We start from the raw sequence: 22,959 nt of genomic DNA on the forward strand, positions 1-22,959 counted from the left end.
AACTTCAATATTTAAGAACGGTAATAAGTTTTAATAACAACCAGTACACAGCTGAGAAATATACAAATTACAAAAAAAACAAGTATATACGGCCGAAGCTTATGTACCCTCCACCATGGATTGCATAGAAACTTGTACTAAAGACTGTCATCCTAAATCGAATTACTTGGGTTGTGGTATCTTAAAACTTCTTAACATCGTTTTCTAAATTGTGAGTTAGTCCATACATGGTAACAGGATGGCTGATAAGTCCCCGGTCTGTCACATAAATGGCGTCGCTAGTATTAAATGCATATTATTTTTATATAGTATCAACCTTCAAATGATTCGTGTCACAATTTGACGTCTGTAAGTCAATTAGTTTGTGAGATAGAGCGTCATTTGTGAAGCAACTTTTGTTATTGTGAAAAAAAATGGAAAAAAGGAATCGTGTTTTGATAAAATACTGTTTTCTGAAGGGAAAAAAATACGGTGGAAGCAAAAACTTGGCTTGATAATGAGTTTCCGGACTTTGCCCCAGGGAAATTAACAATAATTGATTGGTATCCAAAATTCAAGCATGGTGAAATGAGCACGGAGGACGGTGAACACAGTGGACGCCCGAAAGAGGTGGTTACCGACGAAAACATCAAAAAATCCACAAAATGATTTTGAATGACCGTAAAATAAAGTTGATCGAGGCCTTAAACATATCAAAGGAACGTGTTGGTCATATCATTCATCAATATTTGGATATGCGGAAGTTCTGTGCAAAATGGGTGCCGCGCGAGCTCACATTTGACCAAAAACAACAACGTGTTGATGATTCTGAGCGGTGTTTGCAGCTGTTAACTCGTAATACACCCGAGTTTTTATGGCTCCATCACTACACTCCTGAGTCCAATCGACAGTCGGCTGAGTGGACAGCGACCGGTGAACCGTCTCCGAAGCGTCGAAAGACTCAAAAGTCCGCTGGCAAAGTTATGGATTCTGTTTTTTGGGATGCGCATAGAATAATTTTTATTGATTATCTTGAGAAGGGAAAAACCATCAAGGGTGACTATTATATGGCGTTATTGGAGCGTTTGATGGTCGAAATCGCGGCAAAACGGCCCCATATGAAGAATATAAAAGTGTTGTTCCACCAAGACAACGCACCGTGCCACAAGTCATTGAGAACGATGGCAAAAATTCATCAATAGGGCTTCGAATTGCTTCCCCACCCACCGTATTCTCCAGATCTGGCCCCCAGCGACTTTTTCTTGTTCTCAGACCTGAAAAGGATGCTCGCAGGGAAAAAAATGGCTGCAATGAAGAGGTGATCGCCGAAACTGAGGCCTATATTGAGGTAAAACAGAAGGAGTACTACCAAAATTGTATCAAAAAATTGGAAGGTCGTTATAATCGTTGTATCGCTCTTGAAGGGAACTATGTTGAATAATAAAAACGGATTTTGAACTATGTTGAATAATAAATACGAATTTTGACAAAAAATGTGTTTTTCTTTGTTAGACCGGGGACTTATCAGCAACAATTATGAACTTGATATGGACCAATTTTTGTGTGATTGGGGATCGATTTATCTTAGGGCTATATATGACTATAGACCGATATGGACCTAGTTAGGAATGGTTGTTAACGGCTACATACTAGCACAATGTACCAAATTGCAACTGACTCGGATGAAATTTGCTCTTCCAAGAGGCTGCAAAACCAAATCTCGGGATCGGTTTATATGGGGGCTATATATGATTATGGACTGATATGGACCACTTTTGGCATGGCTGTTAAATATCATATACTACCATCATGTACCAAATTTCAACCAGATCGGATGAATTTTGCTTCTCCAAAAGGCACCGGAAGTCAAATATGGGGATCGTTTTATATGGGGGCTATATGTAATTATGGACTGACATGAACCAAATCCTGAATGGTTGGTGGATACCATATACTATCATCACGTAACAAGTTTCAACCGAATCGGATGAATTTTGCTCTTCCAAGGGGCTCTGGAGGTCACATCTGGGGATCGGTTTATTTGTGACCTATATATAATTATTGACCGATTTCGCATAGGTGTTGGAGGCCATATATTAACACCACGTACCGAATTTCAACTGAATCAGATGAATTTTGGTCTTCCAAGAGGCTCCGGAGTTCAAATCTGGTAATCGGGGGGCTATATATAATTATGGACCGATGTGGACAATTTTTACATGGTCATTAGAGACCATATACTTACACCATGTACCAAATTTCTGCCGGATCGGATGAAATTTGCTTCTCTTAGAGCAATCGCAACCCAAATTTGGGGGTCCGTTTATATGGGGGCTATACGTAAAAGTGGACCGATATGGCCCATTTGCAATACAATACCTACATCAATAGCAACTACTTGTGCCAAGTTTCAAGTCGATAGCTTGTTTGAAAATCTACAGGTATTTTGGGACCATAAGGAGGTGTGTCTAAAATGGTCCCTATCGGTCCATGGTTTGGTATAGCCCCCATATAGGCTGATCTCCCGATTTTGCTTCTTGGGCATCTAGAAACTGTATTTTTATCCGATTTGCCTGAAATTGAAAATCTGGAGGTATTTTAGGACCATAAAGACCGATCGCCAGCTTTTTATTCTTGGGCTTCTATAAACTGTATTTATTGCCCGATTTGCCTGAAATTGGAAATATAGAGGTATTTTGGGGCCCCAAATATGTGTACCGAAATTGAGGTGTATCGGTCCATTTTTTTGGTATAACCCCCATATAGACCGATCTCTCGATTTTACTTCTTGGGCTATATTTTCTAGCCGATTTGCTTGAAATTGAAAATCTAGAGGTATATAAAAATCACAAATAGGTGTTTCGCAAATGGTGCCTATCGGTCCATGTTTTGGTATAGCCCCCATATAGACCTATCTCCCGACTTTATTCCGGGGGTTCTAGAAACCGTAGTTTTTTTTTGCCGGAAATTAGAAATCTAGAGGTATCTTAGGACCATAAAGAGGTGTGTCGAAAATGATGCGTATGGGTCCATGTTTTGGTATAGTTCCTATATAAACTGATCTCCCGATATTACTTCTTCGGTTTCTAGAATTAGTAGTTTTCACCCAATACGTTTGAAAGTGGAATTCTAGAGGTATTTGAGGAACATTAAGAGGTGATGAGTATTGGTCCATGTTTTGGTTAGCCCCCTAACCTAACCCCCGAATTTATTTCTAGGACTTCTGTAATCCGGCTGACCACAAATAGGTCAGCCGAATATAGTGTATGTCGACCCATGTTATAGTATAGCCTCCACATAGACCGATCTCCAGATTTAACTCCTTGGGCTTCTAGAAACCGTAGTTTTTATCCGATTTGCATAAAAATGTAAATATACTGGAATTTTAGACTCTCAAAAATCTGTATCGCATTTATTTTTACCGGTCCATTTGACAAGGCATCGATAGAGACCGATTTAGCTTCTTGAGGGTACATCCAAAGAAAAAATATTTTTCTCCGGAATGAAAGTTTATACAAACGAAATTCCCCTTTCTTATAAAGTATTTTCGTATTTTCGCAAACTAATCCGAATTTTTGATAAGCGTTTCAACGATTGTCTCTAAAATTTGAAAGAAAAGAAAATTTTGCTTGTCTAAAATTTCGTTCCTCAGAAAAGAAAACACTTCTTTAAGGCTATAGCAGGAGCACTGATCATGGAAATTGCTTGAAAATGAAAGTAAAATTTCCAGATTTTACTCATCGTATTAATTTAAATAATGGAGGAAAAATTCTACAGATTTAAGATTTCAAATCAAGGCGTTATTTCATCATAAACACGATATGTTTATGATTTCTCTAAAACTCAAACAAAATTGATTCTCATAAATCCAGAATCTGATCTGGTCTTCATAGTTAGAATCTTTAAATTTTTTCTTCGGAAAGCGTACTGGTTGAACGGATTTGCTTGGGAGAAGATTTGTCATCAAACCCCCTAAAATGCTATATATTATCAAGTAACCCGCTACGACGAAGAGTAAAACTATTATATTTGATTCATGGTGGTGGGTATTTAAGATTCGGCCCGGCTGATATTACTGCTGTATATTAGATAGGGTCACGGCCTAAAGGAAAAAAAAGTTGATGCGGTCACCTCCCAGTTTTGTAGCATATTCGAAGACAATTTCAGAACACCAAAACATTTGTTTCCGTGCACCCTACGACCCCCCCGAAATACAATTTATTGTGCTGTGTCGTCATTTGAAGTCCGATCGAAAAGAAACGCATATCGTTATTCGTGGTTGATCAGGGGCTATATTTCGTGCATTGGTCATTTTTGACTCCGACGTCAAATTTGATTTTTAATTTTTTTATTTCGCTTCGTATACCCCTATGATGCCCATTTCTGATAACCATTATAAAGATCTTAACAAAATATGAAACTTTTGCTTTTGAAGTATTTACTTATATTCATAAACGAAAAAGTTACGGAGATTTTAAAAAGTCAATAGGTCACCCTACACACCACCAATAGTTTGCGGGGGGTGTTCTGAAATTGTCTTCGAATATGCTACAAAACTGGGGGGTGACTGCATCAACTTTTTTTCGTGACCCTATCTACTGTATATACTTGTTCTTATTTCATTTTCTTGATTTTGTATTATAAACAGCCCTTAAATGGCGCTATCGTCCTGAAATTTGGCACAGATTCGTTTTTTGTTTGCGGATATAACCCATTCGAAGATGGGTTATATCCGTCCAAATTTTGATATAGTCCCCATATAATCCGATTTCCCGATTTGTGGTCCTGGGCTTATAAAAACGGTAGTTTTTATCCAATTTGGCTGAAATTGAAAATCTAGAGGTACTTGAGGACCATAAAAAGGTGTGCCGAAAATGGTGCCCATCTTAGAATTTTTTTCCATCCTTAGAATTTTTTTCAGCTCCCGAAAAAATGGGGCCTATAACCCTCATTGTGTGAATTGCGTGGCCTAAAATGTTAGTTCCATAATCTTTCATATTAAGTCAATATTTTTTATGTGTAGGCTCCATATGGTCTTTCTGACAATTTAGTAGACCATGTTAAGGAATAAAACTATACCTTGATATCACCAAATGGTACCACAATCCAAGTTACTCTATTGTGGATGACAGTTTTAGCTAAACGTAATCCATGAAAGAGGTAACATAAGAATCGGCCTGTGTGAACTTTCGCTCGTATATGTTTGTTCTATTTAAAATATTTTGATTATTTAAAGTTCTATTAAAATTAAAATTTTAACTAAAATTCTCTAGATTTTCAAGCCCTATTTAATGAAATCGCATCTCAGTTTAGAGTTATATACTGTCTGTCGTTTGGTGTTTGTTCAAATGTCCGATTTTATTTCTGTTAACATGATAAATGGACTCAAAACATCACAAACATGAGAGAATACCAACGAAATCATAAACACATACACACACACACATATATACTCCTTTCGGCATCATCCAATGTATCCAATTGCGGAAAAAGATAAACATGCCGGCATACAGAAGCATTGAGTGTTGTGTAGAACTTCATGGTGAATGTTAAAGCACGTTCACTACACAACTGTATAAACGAACAACTGACGAATACACTAACGGAGCAAACAACAACAATGCTAGTTTTGACAATCAACGACAACAACAACAACAGCAACACCAACGAACCCAAATTTCCAAACAACGAAATATAACAAATGGACAACAATGAAATCGAAGAAAGTTAACATAGTAAACGAGAATTTTCGAGAATTGCTTTCATTGAATATCCCACTAAACTCATACACACTATCACCAAAATCGCTTTTTTACTCTCTCACTCTCAGAGTCACTCAATCATTTGTTGGCACATATTTACGCTATACGCTCCATTTGTTTTGTATGTCACAAAATTTTGAGATGGAATGTTTGAAATGGACGAACAAATATGGAATGCCATTGGGAGGGGGGTCTGTAGGAAAAGTATTCAGACTTTATTGTGAAGGAGTTTGTTTTTTCTTCTCAATTGTTTTGAAGCAATTGCTTTTGCTCTTACAGTTTTTATTGCTTTTATTCTTGTGATTGTATGGAGAATGAAGTAAAAATATTTTAAAAAATATATGTTGGTGTAAAATATCCATCTTTGCAAATTTTGGTAAACAATAAAACGGATTTGTTGTTTTTTTTTAGAGTGAGTTGGAATTTGTGAAAATAACTGGACATGTTTGTACATTCACCATCATTAATCATGCAGAAAAGTCCAATTTGATGAATGGAAAATAAATTAATTCAATATATGGATGGATGGAAAATGCAATAGAAGTATGAGTAGTTGTAAAGAATGGACACAATTTGAAAGCTAGAGAAGGGTGCAATAAAAAGTTGTACAGAGAAACCACTCAGAAGTGGACACCTTAATTATACCCTTCACCACTACTGTGGTACAGGGTATAATAAGTTTGTGCATTTGTATGTAACGCCAAGAAATAGTGGTCATAGACCCATCTTTTAGTACACCGATCGGCTTAGAATTAAATTCTGAGTCGATTTAGCACAAAGTACAGCTCGCAATTGAAGTCCGATCGTCCTCAAATTTGGCATAGGGCCGTTTCTTGGGGCAGAGACAATCGCTATTGGTTTTGGAAAAAATCGGTTCAGATTTAGATATAGCTGCCATATATATTTATCCCCGATTTGGTCATAGTTAGCGTGTTAATAAACCGATTTTCTTGAAATACCGTACATCCAAATATTTTATGAATCTCGAAAATCTTGCAAAATATGAGCCAAATCGGTTCAGATTTAGATATAGCTCCCATATTTCGTCCGATTTAGACTCATATGACCACAGAAGCCAAGGTTTACTATCGATCTTCGTGAAATTTTGCACAGAGGGTAGAATTGACATTCTACCAATGCTTGGTAAATTTGATTGAAATCGGTTCAAATTTGATACAGCTCCCATATATATCTTTCGTCCGATTTGAACTTATATGGCCACAAAAGCCAGAGTTTTTCCGTGATTTGCTTTAAATTTTGCACAAGGGGTACTTTTAACGATACTATTGTATGTGCCAAATATGGTCAAAATCGATTCAGATTTAGATATAGCTCCCATATATATCTTTCGTCCGATTTGAACTTATAAGGCCTCAAAATCCAGGGTTTTGCCGTGATTTGCTTTAAATTTCGCACAAGGAGTAGGATTAGTAGTATAGGTTATTGTGGCAAATTTGGTTGAAATCCGTTCAGATTTACATATGGCTCCCATATATATCTTCCGTTCGATTTGCACTCATATGACCAGGGGGGGCCAAAGTTATACTCCCATTTACGTGAAATTTCGCATAGATAGCAGAATTATTATTCTAATTATAATTCAGATTATATATAGCTCCCATATATACGTACACCAGAGTTGGGGAAATATGGTAGACTGTTACACATTTTAGACCCATTTTCAATGGAAGTTTCCTCCAATTAACTGGATAGCGTTAGCCGATTTAAATTTTAATTCTAGAGATTTTGTAGAAGTAAAAAATTGTCTCCTTTATATAACTTCCAGCAAATGTGAAGTAGTTGAGATGGTAAAACAAATTTTGGCCTACATAGGGTTGAAGGGTATAATATAGTCGGCCCCGCCCGACTTTAGACTTTACTTAGTTGTTTTTTTTTTTCAACATTGGGGAGGTGTCCAGTTATGAAAGATTAATTCAAATGTGTTAATATAACAACCGTCTTATGACAATATTCCCATATAGAGACGAATCCGGGTTTCTGAGTGTCCAAGGTTGAGAGGTGTCACTGTATGTTGTACATAGGAAACCTCCAAGATATTCACTAATTGGAAATATAAAGCATGTCGTCAATTCCTTAAAAAAAAAAATAAGGAAATAATGTCCAATATAAGGCATAGTATATCCCAGCAAAAAAGAGCATCAAAAAAGTTGTTTGCATACCCATCTATGATATGGAAGTAGTGCAAATTTGTCATAAGATGGACGTAGTTAGTTTTCGCATACTATCATTTCTGGGATTGAAGACATTTCAATTAAAAATTATTTGGATCAATTACTTTCGTGATTGAAGACAAAAAATGTTTTTCTGTGTGTACGGTTAAAGCGAAAGTTCACACTTCGGATAAGTTTCGTAGAATAATCACACTTTTCTCAAAATTAAAGAAGTAAATCAAAACTTGTCATATTGAAAACTAAACAAAACGATAAACTATTGAAAACGATAAAAATCGATATTCAGCTCACATATTTATGAACCCCTCACCCAAAAAAATGATTTGCAACTCTAATAAAAATTGGAGTGTCTACACCAACAGAAAAAGTACTTTCATCGGAAATGAAATTTTAGACAAACGAAATTCCTTTTTGCTATAAAGTATTTTCTTAAAGATCAAATAAACCCGAAAGAGTCCCAAAAATTTTATCTAATGAATTTATTTTTTTCCTATAGAAAATTTGTTAGGATCTAAAGAAAACTTTGTTTTTTTAAAATATCGTTCCACAGAAAAGAAAATTTGTTAGGATCTAAAGAAAACTTAGTTTGTTTAAAATTTCGTTCCACAGAAAAGAAACTCTTCTTTCAGTGTAGATACTCAAGAAGTGTTACGGGAAAATCGGTTTATATGGGGGCCATACAATGAAGTGGACCGATTTACGCCATATTTGTCGCACATAGTTACGGATATAAAAAAAAATTCTATAGAAATAAAATTTAGACAAAATTTTCTAAAGAAATAAAATTTTGACAAAATTTTCTGTAGAAATAAAATTGACAAATTTTTTATAGAAATAAAATTTTGACAAATATTTGCTATAGGAATAAAATTAAAAAAAAAAATGTATAGAAACAAAATTTAAAAAAAATCTATAGATATAAAATCTAAAAAAAGATCTATAGAAACAAAATTTTGCCAAATTTTTCTTTAACAATAATATTTGGACAAAATTTTTTATAGAAATAAAATTTGGACAAAATTTTTATAGAAATAAAATTTAGACAAAATTTTCTATAGAATTAAATTTTGACATAATTTTCTATTGAATTATATTTTAAAAAATTTTTCTATAGAAATAAAATTTTGACAAAATTTTCTATAGAAATAAAATTAAAAAAAAAAATCTATAGAAATAAAAATTAAAAAAAACTATAGAAATAAAATTTTGACAAAATTTTCTATAAAAATAAAATTTGGACAAAATTTTTATAGAAATAAAATTTGGACAAAATATTCTATAGAAATAAAATTTTGACAAAATATTCTATAGAAATAAAATATGACAAAATTTTCTCCAGAAATAAAATTTGACTAAATTTTCAATAGAAATAAAATTTGACTAAATTTTCAATAGAAATAAAATTTTGGCTAAATTTTCGATAGAAACAAAAATTGGACAAAATTGTCTCTAGGAATAAAATTTTGACAAAATTTTTTTAAAAATAAAATTTTCACAAAATTTTCTCCAAAAATAAAATTTTGACTAAATTTACAATAGAATTAAAATTTGGACAAAATTTTTTATAGAAATAAAATTTGGACAAAATTTTTATAGAAATAAAATTTAGACAAAATTTTCTATAGAATTAAATTTTGACATAATTTTCTATTGAATTATATTTTAAAAAATTTTTCTATAGAAATAAAATTTTGACAAAATTTTCTATAGAAATAAAATTAAAAAAAAAAAATCTATAGAAATAAAAATTAAAAAAAACTATAGAAATAAAATTTTGACAAAATTTTCTATAAAAATAAAATTTGGACAAAATTTTTATAGAAATAAAATTTGGACAAAATATTCTATAGAAATAAAATTTTGACAAAATATTCTATAGAAATAAAATATGACAAAATTTTCTCCAGAAATAAAATTTGACTAAATTTTCAATAGAAATAAAATTTGACTAAATTTTCAATAGAAATAAAATTTTGGCTAAATTTTCGATAGAAACAAAAATTGGACAAAATTGTCTCTAGGAATAAAATTTTGACAAAATTTTTTTAAAAATAAAATTTTCACAAAATTTTCTCCAAAAATAAAATTTTGACTAAATTTACAATAGAATTAAAATTTGGACAAAATTTTTTATAGAAATAAAATTTCGACAAAATTTTCTATAGAAATAAAATTTTTACAAAATTTTTTGTAGAAATAAAATTTTGACTAAATTTTCAAAAGAAATAAAATTTTGGCTAAATTTTCAATAGAAATAAAATTGGGACAAAATTTTCTCTGGAAGTAAAATTTTGACAAAAATTTTCTCTAGAAATAAAATGTTGACAAAATTTTCTATAAAAATACAGCTTATATTTTTCAGACAAATCGGGTGATTAGTCTATATGGGGGCTATACCAAAACATGGACATATTCACATTATATTCTGTTCATCATCTCCGTAAATATTAAATATTTCATTTGTGGCTTGAAAGTAATTTCTCCATTTTTTAAAGGAAAATTAAAAATTTAGCGAATCTATACGAAAGGCTATGGAAACTCGAATTAGTCAGCTATGAAATATGTGCATAGACTTTTGTAGATTTGTAACTGGCATTTACCTTTAAATAATTTAATAGTATCAATTTCTTTATCTTCTGGAATAAATATTTTCAATAATAAGCAGTATAAATAAGTTGGATATTGAACCAAACTGCATTGATATCGGGCTAAAATAAAAATTAAATCTTTTTAACACCACATAGTATGACTCAAAAAAGTTTTCGAATAATAGTAATTCTTCGACCAATAATACAAAAATTTTAATTTGATTTATTAAATAAATTTAAATTGCTAATTTGCAATCTCTTTAGACCAATAATCTTTATATTGGTTTGTTGTGAATAGTTTGTCTATCCTTAACAATTTAAATAGATTTATTTTTCAATTATATCTATCAATTTACGGATTTAAATGTTGCTGCATACAAAAATTTTGATTTTTTTAAGAACAACAATAAGTAGTATAATTGCTTATCTTCATTTGTGAAACCGATAACTTAATAATAACTCTTTCATACCCCCTATTAAATATATTTAGTTTCAATTTTAATAGCATTTATTATATTTAATATCTTTAGGCATTTTAAGCCTTCACCATCACTTACCTATTGTACATAAGAACATCAGGTTTCCATAGGCGGTGCGGTGGTATTCGTAAGTCTCGGACCCCACCATAATCACTGGCATTCCATCTTAAGTTCATATCATTCCATTCCTATAAAAGAAAACGAGACAATGGGATCGTATAATTGATATTAATTAATTAATATTACTTATACGCAGTAATGGCTACATAACAAGTAAAACTATATACATTAATAGTAAATCAGCTTAAGTTATAAGTATTTATATAAACAAAGTAATATTCTATTAATACGTTCACAGTTGTGTGTAGGTTTGTATGTCAATGATGGTCAATAATAACTTTGTTATAAGTAAAATGTTACCTATTTGTATGTGTCATGTTAAGCTCATATGAAATTGATTGAATGAAAATTTCCAGGAAATATTTGATAAAAGGCTAAGTGTTTTCTTCGTATAACGCTTCCTTAATAATTCTTCAAATTCATTTGAACAATGTGTCTTTAATATATTTATAAGTTCTTAATATGTACTCAAAGAAAATTGAATTATATGTCCTTGGAAATAGTTCTCAAAGGGGGAAGATATATTAGTAATAAATGATAAATGCATTTTGATATTAGAAATATTTCCAAGAAGACTTCTTAATAAGTATTTTTGTTACGTGATATAACGTCAATCATATCTTAATAACATCTTAAATGAAGCTACCTATAAATGGAAGGTAAATCTGGATAAGGTTAGATACACGGTTATCAAAATTGGGAGAATTTTTACTGTTAGATTTTTTAATGTTTGCAAAATATTCTATTCCAACTAAGAGATACTTCACAAACTTTTATAGAAATAGTTTTTCTATACAAAAAAAAATATAAACCAAATCTTCTATAGAAATAAAATGTTGACAAAATTTTCTATAGAATTAAATTTTGACAAAATTTTCTAAAGAAATAAAACTTTGACAATATTTTCTATAGAAAAAAAATTTTGACAAAATTTTCTATAGGAATAAACTTTTGACAAAATTTTCTATAGGAATAAAATTTTGACAAAATTTTCTATAGAAATAAAATGTTGACAAAAAATAATATTTAGCAAAATTTTCCATAGAAATAAAATTTGGACAAAGTTTTTAATAGAAATAAATTTTTGACAAAATTTTCTGTAGAAATAAAGTTTTGACAAAATTTTCTATTGAAATAAAATCGTGACAAAATTTTCTATAGAAATAAACTTTTAGAACATTTTCTATAGAGATAAAATTTTTACAAAATTTTCTGTACGAATAAAATATTGACAAAATTTTCTATAGAAATAAAATTTTGACAAAATTTTCTATAGAAATAAAACATGGACAAGATTTTCCATAGGAATAAAATTTTGGGAAAATTTTCTATAGAAATAAACTTTGGGAAAATTTTCTATAGAGATAAAATTTTGACAAGATTTTCTGTAGAAATAAAATATTTTTGACAAAATTTTCTGTAGAAATAAAGTTTTGACAAAATTTTCTATTGAAATAAAATCGTGACAAAATTTTCTATAGAAATAAACTTTTAGAACATTTTCTATAGAGATAAAATTTTTACAAAATTTTCTGTACGAATAAAATATTGACAAAATTTTCTATAGAAATAAAATTTTGACAAAATTTTCTATAGAAATAAAACATGGACAAGATTTTCCATAGGAATAAAATTTTGGGAAAATTTTCTATAGAAAAAAACTTTGGGAAAATTTTCTATAGAGATAAAATTTTGACAAAATTTTCTATAGAAATAAAATTTTGACAAAATTTTCAATAGAAATAAAATTTTGACAAAATTTTCTATAGAAATAAAACTTGGACAAAATTTTCCATAGAAATCAAATGTTGACAAAGTTTTCTGTAGAAATAAAATTTTGACAAAAAAATTAAATTTAGCAAAATTTCCCATCGAAATAAAATTTGGACAAAATTTTTCTTTTTCTATAGAATAAAATTTTGACACAATTTTCTATTGAATTAAATTTTAACAAAATTTTCTATAGAAATAAAATTTTCTGTAGAAATAAAATTTTGACAAAATTTTCTATAGACAATTTTAACAAATGTTCTGTATAAAAATAACATTTTCTATAAAAGTAAAATTTTGACAAAATTTTCTATAAAAAAAAATTTCTATAGAAATACAATTTTGATAAAATTTTCTATAGAAATAAAATTTTCTGCAGAAATAACATTTTGACAAAATTTTCTATAGAAATAAAATTGTGACAAATTTTTTTATTAAATTCAATTTTAACAAAATCTTCTATATAAAAATAAAATTTTCTATAAAAATAAAATTTTGACAAAATTTTCTATAAAAATATAATCTATATATATAAAATTCAAATTATGTTTGTTTATTTGTATGTTCCGGGTTGGCGCGAAAACGGCTGAACCGATTTACTTGAAACTTTCAGAGATCGTGGGGGGCACTCATGTGCTGAAAATAGGGTACCTCATTTTTTGACATATGGTCGCGGAGGGGGACCTCCCCTTTGTCGGACTTTTTGAAATTTGGACCAAAGTTGACCGATTTGCTTGAAATTTTCATTGAATGTTGGGGTTGGCATCTAGACAAAGATCCGCTACTTTATATTTCGATATTTGGTGGCGGAGGGGGGCCTCCCCTTTGTTCGACTTTTTTTAAAGTACAGTGAAAAAACTAAAATTCTCTAAATTATCTGAGATTTACAGAGAACATGTGATGAGGTTATGGAATTAATATGGGGTACCCGATGATTTCATATGTGGATGGGGAGGGGGACCTCCCCCTTGCCCTACTTTTTGAAACTTGGATCAAAATTATGCGATTTGCTTGAAATTATCATTGAATGTTGGGGTTGGCATCTAGACAAAAATCTGCTACATTATTTTTCGATATTTGGTCGGGGAGGGGGACCACCCCTTTGCCCGACTTTTTTTTAAAGTACAGTGAAAACAAAACTAAACTCCCCCGACTGAAATTTTACGGAAAAAATGGGTGAGGTTATGAAATTTATATCAGGTTCCTGATTTTTTAATAAAAATAAGGGCATAGGGAGACATCCGCTTCTCTTAAGTACATGCAGAGAAACAATTAAACTTTACCGAGTTACTTGAAATTTACAGAGCACTTTGGAGAGATCGTAACCTCCGTCAACCGTAATAGTTGATACCTGATTTTGTGATATTTGGACGGAAGAGAGGCCGCCCCTTTAGGCTTAAAATTTGCTTGACATTTTCTGGGACGTTTACAAAAGATACGCTTTTCGACATTTGGTCGGGGAGGAGGCCCTCCTCTAAAACTGCAAAAAAAAAATTTAAGTTTTCTTGAAATTTACAAAAGCAGTGGGGGGATGTTATGAACGAAGAGGCAACCTTCCTTGCCCCACACTTGAAGGAAAGTTTCAAGAATTTTCAGGGAAAGTTAGGGGTGCTATTCACTACGGTGTTTGTCGATATTGTATCGGGGAAAGTGACGTCCCTTTAAAACAATAGAGCAAAATTTAAACATCGCCGATTTACTTGAAATTTACAGGGAACGTGGGAGGAGGTGATTAAATTTATACATGATTTTTAAATTAGTACATGATTTTTCGATATCTGGTTAGGGAAGGGGAAAATTGAAATAAACTTTGTCGGTTTACTTCGATAGAATTTATAGGAACCATTGAGTAGTTGCGAAATTAATATAGGGTACGTGATAGTCCGATATCAGGTCGGAGTGGAGCGAAGGTGGGGGGAGGGTTCCCTTTTGTCCGTTTTTTTTTTTTCTTAAATTGAAAGTAGAGGGTTGTCCGAAAATGGGAACTCGGTACATAATTTTTGATTTTTGCACAGGCTTCTGCCAGACTTCTTTTTAGTAAAGAGTGGGTTCCCTTTTGTCCGTTTTTTTTTCTTAAGTTGAAAGTAGAGGGTTGTCCGTAAATGGGAACTCGGTACATAATTTTATGATTTTTGCACAGGCTTCTGCCAGACTTCTTTTTAGTAAAGAACTTAAATTTACATGAAATTGGCAGCCAACGTATAGGGTGCATCATTTTCCAACATTTTAGCAAATGTTAATGTGGTAAAATTTTTTACTACTTTTGCTTTTTCCGATTTATTGGATGGGACACAGTAATTCTTTGTATGTTATAATAGAGTGCTTAATTTTCAGATATGTTGAGGAGAAGGATACCTTTCCTTGACAAACCACACTTAAAATTCACAAGAAATATACAAGATTGTCCAACTACTTGAATACAGAACATTATTAAAAAAATTTGGAGGAAAGGGCACACCCTCTCCCGCCGTATTTGTACCTATAAACGAAAAATCAAGTAGTCCGTTTTGTTTAAAAGAATTGAAATCTTTTCGAATTTGTTTTCAGCACGAAGGATATAGTTGACTAAGTTAACGCAAAATGTTCCTCCAAATACGCTTCGGAAGGCGCAGCGAAGCGGGCCGGGTTACGCTAGTTTTCTATAGAAATGAAATATTGACACAATTTGTCTATAGAAATACAATTTTGACAACATTTTCTGTAGAAATAAAATAGTGACAAAATTTTCTATAGAAATAAAATTTTGACAAAATTTTTAATAGAAATAAAATTTTGACAAAATTTTCTATAAAATAAAATTTGAACAAAATTTTCCATAGAAATAAAATGTTGACAAAGTTTTCTGTAGAAATAAAATTTTGACAAAAAATTAAATTTAGCAAAATTTTCCATCGAAATAAAATTTGGACAAAATTTTTCATGGAAAAAAAATTTGACAACATTTTGTATAGAAATAAAATTTGGGAAAATTTTCTATAGAAATGAAATTTGGGAAAATGTTGTATAGAGATAAAATTTGACAAAATTCCTCACGTTATAAAACAACGACTAAGAATTGTGTCAATATTATACATTAAAAAAACTGCCTACTTTGTAACCAGTTTTCTCTCAAATTTTAATCATTTTAATCATATGAATCCCCTTGAATTATCTTTTGCCTTGATTTGCCATAAAATTTCAACGTTAAATACATAGATGGCATGACTTTATCTTTAATCAGATTTCGAACTGAAAATGTCCAAAACGCGTCATTATTCATCTCCGTAATTGGGAGGGCTCTCTTCCTCTCTCCAATTCTTAAACATATGCTGGCTAGCCTTCATTAAAGTGTCAACAACACAAATTGCAACTTCGATTTGGTCAACGGCTATAGTGCCAGAGGGATTCGTCACACTGGTATTTTTTGGTATGTCTTCTTTGAGAACAAAGTTGAAAATTAATTTAATTAACTTGCTAAGTGCATAGCTGTTTCACAACATGACTTGTCCACTTAGCTTTCATGTTTCTTTTAGTTTTATCCCATTGTCCCCGAGACGAGAAATATTTTCGCTGTTTTCTTACAATTGAAAGAAATGGCTTCACTGATGAGAGACCACCAAAACCCGTTGGACTTTTGTTCCGGTCAATTGAGACAAGTTGGATGGAAAAGTTTACAATAACAGAATTGCAATTAATAATTGTTTCTTTTGCTTTGAATTATGTTTTTCTTAATTGTGCTAAGGGTTTTGGGTTTTGTTTTTCGTGTTCTCGAAATTCGTTAGTGAAACCTAAGAAAATTTATAAATGAAATGTAGCCAAAAACAATGAAAATTAATATTTACAATATTAATATGACAAAATTTTCAATAGAAATAAAATTTTTACAAAATTTTTTATAGAAATAAAATTTTGACAAAATTATCTATAGAAATAAAATTTTGACAAAATTTTCTTTAGAAATAAAATTTTGACAAAATTTTCTATAGAAATTAATTTTGACAAAATTTTTTATAGAAATAAAGTTTTAACAAAATTTTCTATAGAAATAAAATTTTAACAACATAGAAATAAAATTTTGACAAAATTTTCTATAGAAATACAATTTTGACAACATTTTCTATACCAATTCGTGGGTTCGATTCCTGTTTCGACCGAACACCAAAAAGTTTTTCAGCGGTGGATTATCCCACCTCAGTGATGCTGGTGACATTTCTGAGGGTTTCAAAGCTTCTCTAAATGGTTTCACTGCAATGTGGAATTTTGACTACATTTTCTATAGAAATAAAGTTTTGACAAAATTGTCTATAGAAATAAAATTTTGACAAAATTTTCTATAGAAATAATATTTTGACAACATTTGCTATAGAAATATAATTTTGACAAAATTTTGTATAGAAATACAATTTTGACTCAATCTTCTATAGAAATAAAATTTTGACAAAAATTGTCTATAGAAATAAAATTTTGACAACATTTTCTATAGAAATATAATTTTGACAAAATTTTCTATAGAAATACAATTTTGACAAAATTTTCTATAGAAATAAAATTTTGACTCAATCTTCTATAGAAATAAAGCTTTGGCAAAATTTTCTATAGAAATAAAATTTTGACTCAATTTTCTATAGTAATAAAATTTTGACAAATTGTTTTTTTGAAATAAAATTTTGACAAATTGTTTTTTTGAAATAAAATTTTGACAAAATTTTCTATAGAAATAAAATTTTGAAAAAATTTTCTTGGAAATAAAATTTTGACAAAATTTCTATAGAAATAAAATTTTGACAAAATTTTCTATAGAAATAAACTTTTGACAAAATTTTCTATAGAAATATAATTTTGACAAAATTTTCTTTAGAACTAAAAAATTTTGACAAAATGTTTTATAGGAATAACATTTTGACAAACGTTTCTATAGCAATAAAATTTTGAAAAAAAATTGTTATAGAAATAAAATTTAGACAAAATTGCCTATAGAAATAAAATTTTGACAAGATTTTCTATAGAAATAAAATTTTGACAAAATGTTCTATAGAAATAAAATTTTGACGAAATTTTCTATAGGAATAAAATTTTGACACAATTTTCTATAGGAATAAAATTTTGACACAATTTTCTATAGGAATACAATTGTGACAACATTTTCTATAGAAATAAATTTTGACACAATTTGCTATAGAAATAAAAAATGTTGACGAAATTTTCTGTAGAAAAAAATTTTTGACGAAATTTTCTATAGAAATAAATTTTTGACAAAATTTTCTATAGAAATAAAATTTTGACAAAATTTTCTATAGAAATAAAATTTTGACAAAATTTTCTTTAGAAATATAATATTGACAAAACTTTCTATAGAAGTAAAATTTTGACAAAACTTTCTATAGAAGTAAAATTTTGACAAAATTTTCTATAGAAATAAAATTTTGATAAAATAATTTATTTTGTTTGGTAGTTTTTTGGTGAAATTTTCTCCAAAATTTGGTATATTATTTTTGGCTCGAATGGCAAGTGTGTCTGGAAATGGTGTCTTTTTATTTGCATCACCTCTTAAGGTGTGATTCGAATGCAGCGTTTCGGGTGTGAATTATAAAATTGTCTGATATTTTACCAAATAAATAATTTTATATTTTTTATTTTTTTACACATTCTAATAGTTGTCTGGAAGGTTTGACTTCAAATACTTTCAAAAATTTGCAATTTTTTCGTCCTAAATTTTAGAATACGCAATTTACACAATATTAAGGCCATTTGTTTTAATAATGAAATTTATTTAAACGAAATTTTATAATCTTTGCTTCCAAAAAAATTTGGTTCTTCAAATTTAGTACAAATATTTTGAAAATTTGTATCACTCAATTAAAGTCAGAGGTCTTTGATGAGAGCCAAATTTTACTTAAAGAAAGGAAAAACATTTTTAATTTAAATAAATCTTTAAAAAGTCTTTAAAAAGAATGATATATTGAATTTTCAAAATCAAATAAAAACGCTTCAAATATAGGCTAATAATTATTTTGAGGATTTTGCGACTTTGGTATTTTTTTTTTTTTTTGAATTAAGAAAAAAAATTACTTTGTAGAATACGTAATAATTAGGATTTTAGACTGGCATTTGATTGCACGTATATTCCTTTATTACTACACAGCAGAAACAGACTGGAAACTTGATAAATGAGATCTGTATCCTAATTCTAATTTTATTGATTCTAGATTTAAAGCCAGATAAGTCTCTGGCTCCGAATCAATACCGAAATACTCAAGAGAAGACCAAAATCTTTGGATTCCAGTAACCTTTTTTGAGTATAGCATTCATCGTTCTAGAAAATTTTAGAATAATTTATTGAAAATTCTTACCCTGTGTTTAAAGTATTTGAAAAAAAAATAAATAAAAATTATTACTTAAAAATATGAAAGAAGCGATTTATACAAAATTTTTCCAAAATAACCTTATGGGTAGTTAAAAAAGAACTTCCTTGAGATATTTTTGGAAGTGCTTCTAAATTTAATTTAAATTTAAATTAAAATTTAATTTTAATTAAATTTTTGCTGGAATGCTATTCGAAACAACAAAAGGATGCACACTGCCACCATTGCCAAATAGTAGAAAGAAAAACTTGGACCCACTTAAAAACGAAGCCCAATCCCAAAAAATATATTGGGGCTAATGTTTTTCATATGAAACTGAAAAATATATGTTGTTTTCCATTTCATTTTTTTGGAGTCCTTTGCATTAACGCTTTTTGTGGCTCCTTTTTATGAGGCCCATAATTAAGAGCCTAAGTTCTCATATTTGATTAATATTTTTTTCACTGTATCCTACCTTATTGTTATATAAGGATTTTCAAATTGTCAATGGAACATATTCACATACATATATATTTGCCATCACTTCTTCATTAGAATGATGTAAAAATAGTTTCTCTTTGATTGGCCATAACCAATAAGAAATCCCCTCTAATGGATTGTTCCAAAATTACAACGGTCCAAGACAAAAGACATTTCAGTGATGTCACTAAAATTCCAAAAAAAAAAAAAAAATTTTTAAAAAAGAAAATAAAAATCACAAATGTGTTCCAAATTTGAATATGTAGACCATAACGAAAGATTCACATAAAATTCATGATTTCTTTTACACCAGCAGTAGCAGCAGCAACAACAAAAAAGAACAGTGCAACCAATAGCCAAAAATATTTTCCTTTTTTGATGGTGTTGACAATTACAACAAAGACAAAGGCCAAATAGAAAACCTCGGAAACGAAATAGTTGTGTTTTTAGTTTTATTTTTGTTTTTGTCCTGGTTTCTGGGCTGTTTACTTAGATGCAAAGCTCTACCAGTCCTTCACAAAAGGAACAATTCTATATTCTCTCTATCGTCATCATCTCGATGTCGAATTGTTTTGGTTATGTCCTAGCCTTATGTCGACGCCATCGCCACCATTATTGCAATCACCATCATAGATATTCCAAATTGAAAATGAATCTGCGGAGTAGAAGTGGCCATAGATTGTGGTTTGAGAAATAGCTGGAGAAAGATGCGCGTTGTGATCACGGTTGCCACTCGAGCCACAAATAATGTACCAAGATTTTGAAAAAAATTCTACCAAAAACTACCAAATAGAAAACAATCTCCTGTAGAAAATTTTGTCAAAATTTTATTTCTATTGAAAATTGTTATTTCTAAAAATTTTGTAAAAATTTTATTTTTATAGAAAATTTTATCAAAATTTTATTTCTATAGAAAATTTTTTTAAAAATTTTATTTCTATCGATAATGTTGTCAATAGAAAATAGAAAATTTTGTCATAATTTTATTTCTATAGAAAATTTTGTCAACATTTTATTTCAAAAGATTTTTTTCTAAATTTTATTCCTATATAAAATTTTGCCAAAAAATAACCTCCTGTAAAAAATTTTGCCAAAAATGTTTCTATAGAAAATTTTCTCAAAATTTTATTTCTATAGATTTTTTTTTCAACTTTTATTCCTATAGAAAATTTGTTCCAACACTTTATTTCTATAGAAAATTTTATCACAATTTTATTTCTATAGAAAATTTTGTCAAAATTTTATTTTTATATATAATGTTGTCAAAATTTTATTTCTATAAAAAATTTTGTCAAAATTTTATTTCTATAGGAAAATTTATCAAAATTTTATTTCTATAGAAAAATTTGTCAAAATTTTATTTTTATAGAAAATTTTGTCAAAATTTTATTTCTATAGGAAATTTTGTTACATTTTTATTTCTATAGAAAATTTTGTCAAAATTTTGTTTCTAAAGAAAATTTTGTAAAAATGACATTTCTATAGAAAATTTTGTCAACATATTATTTCTTTAGAAAATTTTTGTCAAAATTTATTTCAAAAGAATTTTTTTTTCAAAATTTTATTCCTATAGAAAATTTTGCCAAAAAAAAAAAATCTCCTGTAGAAAAATTTGTCAAAATTTATTTCTATAGACAATCTTGTCCAAATTTTATTTCTATAGAAAATTTTGTCAAAATTTTATTTCTATAGAAAATTTTGTCAAAATTTTATTTGTCTTGATAATGTTGTCAAAATTTTATTTCTATAGAAAATTTTGTCAAAATTTTATTTCTATAGAAATTTTTGTCAAAATTTTATTTCTATAGAAATTTTTGTCAAAATGTTATTTCTATAGAAAATTTTGTCAAAATTTTATTTCTATAGAAAATTTTCTCAAAATTTTATTTCTATAGATTTTTTTTTCAACATTTTATTCCTATAGAAAATTTTGTCAAAATTTTGTTTCTATAGAAAATTTTGTCAAAATTTTATTTCTATAGAAAATTTTGTCAAACTTTTATTTCTATAGAAACTTTTGTCAAAATTTTATTTCTATAGAAATTTTTGTCAAAATTTTATTTCAATAGAAAATTTTGTAAAAATTGTATTTCTATAGAAAATTTTGTCAGCATTGTATTTCTACAGAAAATTTTGTTAAGTTTTTATTTCTACCGAAAATTTTGTTAAATTTTTATTTCTACCGAAAATTTGTATATCTGTAGCAAATGTTGTCCAAATTTTATTTCTATAGAAAAATTTTTGTCAAAATTAATTTCTATAGAAAATTTTCTCCAACATTTAATTTCTATAGAAATTTTGTAAAAATTTTATTTCTATAGAAAATTTTGTCAAAATTTAATTCTATAGATGTTTATGCCAAAATCATAAACAGATATTTATATTCTTAAATGTATCTGCATTCGAATGTCGTTCAAACTAGTTCGCAATATTCTCAAAAGAGCGTAGAAAAATTGCTACTTTTTTAGTACCAGAAATACGCATATAATGCATTGTCATCACCAGTGACAGCATGCACTTAACGAAAATTACCATCATACCGACGAAGAGACTTCCGTCTTTTGCTATTTTTAAGATTAGGTTCTGTTCAACATAAACCTTAGCACTGGTAAGATCTTGACTTATCGGCGTAAATAAATTGAAGATAATTTCTACAATCCTAATTCCTTGCTTTGGTATTTTCTTTTTATTCTCCGCATATTATTTGGTCTTGGGTCTCTTCTACACCCGTTTGGAGTTATTTTACTTTCATCCCTATTTCGATTTCTCCTCCATTTGTTCCACACTCCCGTTCCCGCGTTAACATTTGGTCCCATCGAACCGGATTGCTGTGCACAATTGGAGACTTATTTGGCGAAATACTCAGAGAGAATTCCTGCTCCAACACCAGTTACGACTCTCCGTTGAACACCATCCATACACAAACAGGTTAGTCTGCATTATTTCTTTGCTCGAACATTTATTCCTACTGATAGTGCGACAGTAATAAGATCAAGGAAATTTGCGTGCGATTATAGTAAAAGAAGAGCATAAAAAGACGTGATTTTTCTAAAAATTTAAAATAAAGATTGGAAATGATGATTTCATTGTATTTCTGTGGCGCAAGATAAATAAAAAAAATTCTAACAGGAAGAATTGAAAATTGAAGGTTATTGAAGTGATAGTGAAGTTAAAAAAAAAAAAAAAACGAAAGAAGGAAAGAAAAAAGCTTAAATTCTACGCTGAAAATCATATAGAAAAAAGGCAAACGAATACTGAATATTGAATTC

General features: G+C 29.3%; 1 protein-coding gene across 1 annotated transcript in view; it reads right to left on the reverse strand.

Moving 5' to 3' along the window:
• The window catches only part of nAChRalpha7 (nicotinic Acetylcholine Receptor alpha7), a 961,296-nt gene that overhangs the window by 342,846 nt on the left and 595,491 nt on the right, over positions 1–22,959 (reverse strand). Inside the window, exon 5 of the mRNA XM_075302219.1 lies at positions 11,079–11,188. Within this exon, the coding sequence (XP_075158334.1) occupies positions 11,079–11,188 (110 nt within the window). The remainder of the gene's footprint in view (positions 1–11,078; positions 11,189–22,959) is intronic.

Source organism: Haematobia irritans, chromosome 3, assembly GCF_050003625.1.
Source record: "Haematobia irritans isolate KBUSLIRL chromosome 3, ASM5000362v1, whole genome shotgun sequence".
NCBI lineage: Eukaryota > Metazoa > Arthropoda > Insecta > Diptera > Muscidae > Haematobia > Haematobia irritans.